The following is a 9,375-nucleotide window of genomic DNA, read 5'->3' on the forward strand; positions in this document are numbered from 1 at the left end:
ACTTAATAAGTAACTTGTTCTAGTTTACGATTTTACAAAGTCAATTATTCATAGAAATATTATTGTTATTCATCTCACTTGTCTATTCTGTGCCTGGAGTTTCCCGATACGTACATCAAAACATTATCCGCTACGAATTTCATTCGAACCAATGCGTGATTGCATGCGCGTGTGACATAAACATAAGTCTGTATTCTAGTTCATAGCAGAATCATTACTTAGTAACTTCATTGTACCCAAAAAAGGAAAATTTATCGCGATAACAACAATTAAAGGGAAATCTGTTTTATCATTTCAAAGTTCCATCGCGAGATCTAATAAAACAATAGTTTTCGCTATTCTTACTATTGTATTAGAACGCTCTGGGCAAAAAAAGGAATAATAGCCAATGACCAAGATGTTTAATTAATTTCGACTTCATCACATAAAGTTGTTTTCGCGAGCAAAACACGTAAACACATGCAATTTTAATGCGCCTAGTGCCCGTGTGGGGATATATAAGCGGTTTTTCATTCCAATAAGTCATTATTCATCTGTATTCTTGTTAAATGCTGTGTAGCGTATATTTCTCTGATTCGGCGCTTACTTTGAACTCAAGGTACGTAAATTTCACTTTAAAATTTAATGTCGAAGGCAAACTTTTTAGAAATTTATGTATATAAGCATAAATGATTATTTCTGTAGTTGTTCGAGTCCATTGAGACGGTGCATAAATAACATACTATGTTTTTGTTCATGCGATGTATTGATAAGACAAGCAATGTGTGTTTACGAAAAGTTATTCTAAAGTATATTTTGCTATTTTGTAGATGCTTTTTGCGTTGGCCACGTTTCTGATGGTGAAATTTGCAGGATGTTTTCCTCTAACTCAAGATTATCCTGTTGACGCCCTTGCCAAACACATAACAGCACTGCACCCATCTGATCTTGAAAACAAATTTGTTCATCATCAACAATTTGACTACATGTTAAAAGATGTGATATGCCCTCAAGGTGCCTTCGTTGTGGTGTTGATAAAATCTGAACCAGAGCGTTTCAAAGAGAGGGAGGATGTGCGGAACACTTGGGGATCCGTGACAAAGGTCAAAGGCAAGACGCTCGTTCCGGTTTTTACCATGGGGCGCTCTGCATTTCCATTAATAGAGGTCGATGAGTCTCTGTCGCTGGAGAGTGAGCGGTTTAAAGATATTATTCAAGGAGACTTCGTTGATCACTTCAAAAACCAGGCTTACAAGACGATTATGGGTCTATCGTGGGTGGTCAACAGCTGCTTAGATGTGAAGTTTGTACTTAACACCAACGACGAAACGATGATAGATCCATTCCATATGGTGGACTTTCTGGAACTACAGGAGAATGCAGATTTGCTGTTTTGTTCTACTTTTTATGATCAGGGCCCTGAACGAAATCCTTCAGAAAAGTTGTTCGTGACGTACAAGGAGTTCTCATATGTCAGGTTTCCGCCGCACTGCGATGGGTTTGCTTACATAATGTCTTATTCTACGGCATCCAAGATTTTAGAAGCGGCAAAAGAGACGCCTTTCTTCTGGCTTGATGACGTTTTTGTTACAGGACTTTTGGCTCTCAAGGCTGCAATAACACACACCGACATGCCCGCGAATCACACGTATAACTTGATGCAACTTGAACACATTGCCGGTGACTTAAGATCATCCATTTTCCTTGTCGCAAAGATACCCGCATTGAGAGCCCACTGGGATCATGCATGGAACAGTATTACATCGTTGAACAAAGCTTTATCGGCATAGTTCAGACTGCCTCCGGGATGATGATGATGCCAAAGATTGAGAAAGAACTTGGTGAGTTCAAACGAAGTATTAAATAATAATAATTGAATATTTATATCGCACATACATTTCTGTTTCTTATATTTATAAATCCATTTTAAATTTTTATAACAGTACATGGGGTCGAAGTGAAGTTCTGCACGCACAGAGGAATTCGCCTTCTTCCAGGTTCGAACTTTCTCGACTATGACAAGTGTTGGAGATGTGATTGCTCCGACATAGGGCTGCGTTGTTACAGGTTAGTGTTCATTAGGCGTTGCTGCCTTAATACTTACTAGATATTCTTGTTTTCGCCATGCATCATTTTATTAGTACATTGTCTCTTAAGTGATATGGTATAAGTGACCTTTCATTCTTTCAATTTAAAATATAGTTTTTAAACGACGAGAACCTATCTAAACCTTCCCGATACATATTGTCAATGAACGATATTTAAATGCAATCTACGTTAATTAATACAAGTATGTCATCGTATTTGTGTCATCGTGGTGATGTAATCTAATAGGACGTGCAGTCCAATTACTTTTTAAGCACAATAACTTCTCCTTGAATATGCTATATTCTATACAAACTGGAGTGCAATATTTATCATTCCGCATTCAATAATTGTATTGATCTTTTATTCATTTAAAAAATATTTTCCAATGAACGTATTACGACCTGGCGAACTTAATAAATGAATGAGATGCAAGAGTAAACACCAATTTTATCTTTGATTTAGTTTTAAAATAGGCATGGCTTTAAATCAATTTATATTAAATTCATTTGTAACATTTCAAATACATCATTTATGATATTATACTTTTTCGATAGGTAATTAGCATTTGTTTACATGAAACTTTGTGAAAAAGACTGGGTCAGGTAAAGGCCTAGCATTACCTCCAATTAACAAACCATCTTAAAAGAGGTCACTTAAGAACAGCGGTCACCTGTTAACAACGGCCATTTTGGGCTTTTCCCTTGACTAATCGATGTTCTTTGGTTAAACGGTTTTATAAATGTCACATTCAACAATTGTATTTATTGTCCTTCACAGCGTGAGTACTTATCGGTATGCGCCTGACGAGTCGCAATGCACCAAGATAGCCTGCAATAACAAGTGGGTGCTCACGGCTGACACCACGAAGACGTGCCCGGAGGATCTGATCCCAGAAGTTCCGGAAATTGCTGATTAATAATAACAATGCCAGTTCTGTGACCAAACATAAACTTTATTTTATTTCTTAAACTATTCATGATATTAATAAATTGTGTTCCTTCATATTTGTTGTCGATATTATACAAAAAAGATAAATAATTACGTATTCAAGCTTCGATGTTTTAAACACACGTTCAGCTTAGTCGAAAGTTTTGTTTATTTAAGGTTGAATACCCGTAATGGTCATAACATGGTATCAAACTTTGCTTATGGTATAGACAACATACACATTCAGACAAACTAATATGTAAATTTTCAGGAAGTTTGACCATCAATTAGTTGATTTATGGCCTTTGACATATAGATAGCCTTCACAGCATATTTTTGCACTTGCAAAGTTGGGGTAGGGTTATAAAAATGCAAAAAAAGTACTTTGTTGTCATATCTATTGCTTGAAATGTATAAAGCACAATAATATATAAATATATAGAAAAAACACTGCCATAAAACAAAAGTTTCATGAAAAAATTCATTTTTCAGAAAAATGATGGTACATAGGCTTTCAAAATCTTATTTTTTGTCTAATTATTTTGTCTAATTATATGGAATATTTTGTAATCACTTTTTTCCATGTAAGTGTGTTGGGGCACTCAAATTTTGCTCTCAATATTAATATTACACGGTTTCAACCTTAATTAAAGGGTTTATAAAAGAAACAATTTGTAATTAACTTATTTTTATTTTGTTTATGTGGGGTTATTTTCTGTCATATTTGTTACATCATGCCGATTATATTGAATAAATATTAAATATTAAATTATTAAATAAACAAAAAAGTGTAATCTTTTGACACTATTCTTGACATTATCAATAAATTGTGTTCCTTCATATTTTTTGTGATTGGTCGCTTATTACAAAAATGTTAATACACACGTTTTCATTCGTTGATGATTTGAAACGTATGTTCAGGGGAATCAACAAGATGAGTTTATTATAAAAAGCGTTTCTTATAAAACAGTTTAGAAATACATTCTTTTTTGTAATGTTTATGTGGTTTATTTTTCTGGCGTATGGGTGACATCATGTCGAAAAGAGAGTACGGTCAAACTATCAACACAGGAAAATCAATAACGAATACCTAACCTTTAATTTGCATTTAAGAGAACTGAACAGATCTGTCAGATATCAGAGTGGCGCCAATATTTATTTTCGTAAGAAAATTACAATCATAGTTTCACACTATAATAACCGCAAATGCAAAAGGCGTGTATGCTTCTCTCCGTTTTGGGTTTAACGATCTTAGAGCTTTGTTACAAGGCTTACTTACCCCTTACGGTGTGATACAGGATTAGTATATAAATATTGGGCGAATTTTCTGTAACACACCGTAAGGGATCGGTTAGAGGCCGTACAACGAGTTTATCTTACCGATTACCATTCATAAATAATCCATCCATCAACATAATAACAGGAGAAAAATTTCTCTAATTATGTATTATATGACTACATCTCTTTTACATCCGTGATGTCATTTAACGTTACTTATCTCATTTGAAAATCTACCCACTTAATCTGGACAAATACATCGTCAGCATGTGACCTTGCTGAACCAATGACAAACTAGTATTACCGGGTATGTGAGTGTTTAAAAGATACTAAAGGTTCTTTGCGAGATAAATATGTTAATATGTCATGAGACGAATGAGTTGTTCTATATATCATAAGCGACCAGGAATGGATAGTTATTTAGTGCTTATTTTGAATGAAATAACTGAAAGATGATTGTGATTAAAAGTAAATATATTTTACTGTGATGGTTTTCGTTTGATTAAAATTCACCAACATGCTAAAATCAATCCGAATTTAATTTCTTGAAGATATAAAAATATAATTATTTTATGTTACTTCAAATGTTGACGAAATCCGTTGATCTATTATTGAGATGCTATGAATAATAAAGTGTTGCGTACATAAAAAAAGGAAGTCAGCATTTAGAATGACAAACCTTTGTTTACTATCATAAAAGACTCTGCTTAAATAGTTTTGTACGCAAAGGTAGTTATAGGTCATTTGTATTCGAAGGTTATAAATAAAGCACAAGAGATATATTCGAGAAAACACGCATATATATATTATAAAACTATATATATACAAAACCTCCAGCAGACATGCGCATATGGGTCCAATATGTGCAAGTCATATAAACATGTGAACATAGTGTGTTCAAAGAGCAGTTAGAATGAAGTTCGTTGTGCGAGTCTCCGGTTATGTATTATATACGAACGATCCATACATGATCCATATGGGACCCATATTTTGCTTGTTCCGTCACTTTATTTCGTCAAACTAAAATCAAATACAAAAGGTGTTTTCAGTATTCAAACTTGCTCGAATTTTGTTTACTTCGAAACCCATGCAGAAATCGCCAATATGAATGCGCTTTTGACTAAAGTCAATCCATTTTTTATGTTTGGTTTAGTTGGTCACACTTGAGAACGAAATATCTTTCTAATATAATTAAGTAAGATAACGAATACTACATAGAGTAGATGTTCATACCTGTAATGAATATACATTAAAGTAAAATCTACGTTTGGAAGATTAAAGTAAGGGTGTGTGTACCGACATTTGAATCGAGCATAACTTCAAACAAAAAAATGTACACAAAACAATTCTACAAGTTTACTAACGTATTTTTGTTTTGTTTCCAGTGCTTTCTAGAGTTGTCATACGAAACGTGGATATCATATGAAAGGAAATACATTATAAATTACACACATGACAATACATAATAATTTGGACTTCTTTTACCCCACATGATTTATTGCTGTTGACTTAAAGTAATTAGAGGCGAAGCATGACAGGATAAACACTATAATGCAGCAGACATGTTATCGTTTCTCTGTAAATTCGACCATTTGACGAAATTCGACATTTGGAACTTGCATCGACATCTGGCTGAGTAACGAAAAAAGACACAAGGGTTTAATTGACAGGGGCGCAGTTTCCTAGAGGCAAATCATTTTCTTAAAGGATATAGAAACAAATAAAAATGCAAAAAATGATATCAGAGACGGGAACGGGTTGGGTTCAGTGATAATAATAGTTATTATTGCTATTTTTTATTTATTTATATATAAAAAAAATTACTATTAAACCGACATGAAACCAATAAATCGATAGTATGTCTTTTAAGTGATTTGTTTAAAGTAATTTGTAGCCTCTTAAACTCGAAACAATTTTTATTTAATTTTAACAATTGTATTAAGCGGCCATTTACGAATAAGCATATTTTTATAATGTTAAATAAAACAGATAATTGATACCATGTCAACATCAAGTGGATTCAATAATATGTTTTAAATAAAGTTGATGCATATTTGCAATACGCCAATATTTATATTTCAATGCAAACAAATACAATAAGCCAGACAAAAAACACTTAAACAATGTGATGTAATGCCTTGACAATTTTGTGTGGTCTTTGTCTGCCCTTGTTTTTCTGACATCATTAATTGTTCATTCTTAATAAAATATAAATGATTAATGAACTTTGCAGGATTTTTTTTCCAATAGACGTATTCGGTAATGAGCTAGCTTACGGGAAAACCTATTAATTAGTAAGTGCAAAGAAAGCTGACCCACATGCAATCATATGTAATCTTTGCAAAGTCAAATACCATGATTAACGTTATAATATGAATAAATCTACCATTTGAGGATACGATGGACGCTTAAAGACATTAATTATTTGGTTTTGCCAGTAAAGTGTGGCAACGAAGAAAAATTAAAAAATTCAACCAGGAGTAGGTGAAATAAATCCAAACACAGTCTTATATTTTCTGGAAAAATTATTCACCTTAATAAAACCATCTGCTGCAAGCGAATGCGGATCATAGGAATGCCCTTCGTCCGTCCATCAGTATGTTATTCCATCAGTTTGTCCGTAACGCCTCCGTGTTCATTTCGTTATTTGCTTTGATGTGTTTATCGTGAACAGACTTCTATTATTTGGAACAGACATATTGTCTCTACTGTGATAGAACATGATATTGGAAATACATTAAGCAAAATCTGTATGTAGAAAAAAACAGAGCACAAACAAATAAGCAACTGTCACTGTTAAGCTTCACCTTATTGAAATTAAATACAAACCTTTCAAAAACGCCAGCTTGCATGTACCTGTGACCAAATCATTGTGATATCTGTTTTTTAACGTTTTTTAGCCCACGTGAAATGACTTCAGTGGAAAATATATGATCATTTGATGATATAAACAAAACGGCATTTGTTATCGTAACACGAACTCTTTCAAGGTTGTCTTTGCTCATTATTTACAATTAATACGTGCATACTAACTTCATATATATATCTTGCAGCATCTGTCTTTTTGTGATTGCTGCTGATTAAACATATTTTATTCACAATAAAACGTTACACTCGAAGAAATTTGACAATAGGACCATTAAGCAACAGCTGTCAGGATAACAAAAGATCGCCAATATATATTTTATAGATGATATACAGTGTATATCAAATAGTATTATTGTAATTAAAATGCGTTTCAATATGTAAAGCTGGCAAAAGTTACATATGTATATACAAATTTCACATATATTTGACAATGAAGAGGCACATCTTGATGAAATCAGAATATATAAATACGAATTGGCATTGTCAATTGTATTCTTTGATTAACCGAGCAACAGAATGGACGCTAGATCGCTTCTAGTTTTGATGTGCATAGTTCAGACCGCGTCTGGGGCGTTATGGGGAGAAGTTGGTAAGTTTTCTTTAATTATTTACACACATGTAATAATAATCACTTTCAGCACTATATCACTAATACTAATTTGTAGTATATTAAATTAATCATAAACTATTGTTTTCAGTTCATGGAAAAGTAGTGAAGTTCTGCAAACACAAAGGAATTCGCCTTCTTCCAACGTCGACCTTTATCGACTATCACGATTGTTCAAGATGTGAGTGCTCAGACGATGGGTTGTCTTGCCAGAGGTGAGTCTTTATCGAACGTTTCTGCCGTGCTACTCTAAGGGAAACTTTTCACAGATTTGTATTTGTATTGAAGTTTGTCATTAAAAAAAAAATAAGAATAAAATCAAAGATAGAAAAAAAGTAACCCTCTCCTCTACTGTGCACGAACCACTGACCCCAGTCGGAAATGTATTTCGCTTAGACCATTCGGCTACCCGTGCTCATACAATGAGTGATGTATTTTATACTCCATATAATCAACCTTCGTAGTATTCACAAAATACAACGACAACAACAGAACTCTCAAAATTATTCAATCGTTTCGCGATGCAACGCTTTATAATTGTCAGTTTGATGAATCGTCATGATGCATATAATGGATATATTTTTTATTTTGTCAATTTACCAAAACGTGAAAAGGCCTCTTTAATACGTACCATTTTTTTCGGCATCAATCATGTGATGAGTATTTTATGTATGAAGTGATAAGGTGTACGTGATATTTATTTTAATTTAGAAAAATAGTATTTACCTTTCGTTGCGAGTACCTTTCGCAACTTCCCGATACACAATGTCATTACAAAGATTTTTATACAATCTACCCTTTTTATTAATACAAGTTTATTGTCGTATTTGTGTCATCGTTACGATTTAATTTAATATGACGTGCAGATCCGTTACTCTTGAAGCAACGTAATGTCGGCTAGAAGAGACCGTATTCTATACAAATTGAAGTACAATGTTTAGCATTTTACGAACAACAATTACATTGATTTTTCATCACAGCGTGGGACTTACCGTGAAGGCGGTAGGAGAGACGAAATGCTCCAATGTTACGATAGCTTGCAAGGACACGTGGGTGCTGAAGGCTGACACCACGAAGAAGTGCCCTACGCATCTGATGCCAAAAGCTATGACAGCAGTTGGAAAATAATAAGAATGCCAGTTCTGAGATCCCATGCGTTTATTAACATAAACTTTGTCTAATTTCTGAAACTATTAATTACATTATAAATAAATTACATTCGATTATATTTGTTTGGTTTGGCCGATCTTAAAAAAAAATTGATTTATGTGCATTCATTCATGAATGTTAAAACATACGTTCAGGTGCATTAACAAGTTTTGTTTATTTAATAAAGCGTTTATCATAGAAACATTTTGTAATTAAATTCTTCTTATCATTTTTATGTAGATAATTCCCTCACGCAATTTGTACATCATGTCGATTATGTTGACAAATAAACTTACATGTAAAGTTTATTTTATTATTGACATTATCAATAAAGTGTGCTCCTTTATAGTGGATAATAAATATGTATTAATTATCTGACGTTTCGAAACAAATATTCATGTGCATTCAAACGTTGGTATAGTAAAATAAGTCGTTTATTCTAGAACACATTTGGAAAGAGTTAATTGTAGCTATGTTTA

General features: G+C 33.2%; 2 protein-coding genes across 2 annotated transcripts; both read left to right on the top strand.

Annotated features, from left to right (window-relative positions):
• Positions 1 to 965: 965 nt before the first annotated feature.
• Positions 966 to 2,983, top strand: LOC127869818 (beta-1,3-galactosyltransferase 5-like). Its single transcript, XM_052412476.1, has 2 exons — positions 966 to 1,456; positions 2,845 to 2,983. Exons 1-2 carry the CDS (start codon positions 966 to 968, stop codon positions 2,981 to 2,983), a joined length of 630 nt encoding a protein of 209 aa, XP_052268436.1.
• A 4,673-nt stretch (positions 2,984 to 7,656) lies between these two features.
• Positions 7,657 to 8,973, top strand: LOC127869819 (beta-microseminoprotein-like). The gene is made up of 3 exons (XM_052412477.1): positions 7,657 to 7,729; positions 7,839 to 7,962; positions 8,728 to 8,973. Exons 1-3 carry the CDS (start codon positions 7,657 to 7,659, stop codon positions 8,873 to 8,875), a joined length of 345 nt encoding a protein of 114 aa, XP_052268437.1. The 3' UTR covers positions 8,876 to 8,973.
• Positions 8,974 to 9,375: the final 402 nt, after the last annotated feature.

The sequence above is a fragment of the Dreissena polymorpha genome, chromosome 2, assembly GCF_020536995.1.
Source record: "Dreissena polymorpha isolate Duluth1 chromosome 2, UMN_Dpol_1.0, whole genome shotgun sequence".
Taxonomy (NCBI): Eukaryota; Metazoa; Mollusca; class Bivalvia; order Myida; family Dreissenidae; genus Dreissena; species Dreissena polymorpha.

What these genes read in the sequence shown, in the direction of transcription:
- LOC127869819 (XM_052412477.1), top strand. Translation starts at nt 7,657, where the DNA reads ATGGACGCTAGATCGCTTCTAGTTTTGATGTGCATAGTTCAGACCGCG. An exon ending in GGCGTTATGGGGAGAAGTTG is followed by an intron (nt 7,730 to 7,838) that starts GTAAGTTTTCTT and finishes TATTGTTTTCAG; the next exon opens with TTCATGGAAAAGTAGTGAAG. An exon ending in GATGGGTTGTCTTGCCAGAG is followed by an intron (nt 7,963 to 8,727) that starts GTGAGTCTTTAT and finishes TTTTCATCACAG; the next exon opens with CGTGGGACTTACCGTGAAGG.
- LOC127869818 (XM_052412476.1), top strand. Translation starts at nt 966, where the DNA reads ATGTTAAAAGATGTGATATGCCCTCAAGGTGCCTTCGTTGTGGTGTTG. An exon ending in AAGGAGTTCTCATATGTCAG is followed by an intron (nt 1,457 to 2,844) that starts GTTTCCGCCGCA and finishes TGTCCTTCACAG; the next exon opens with CGTGAGTACTTATCGGTATG.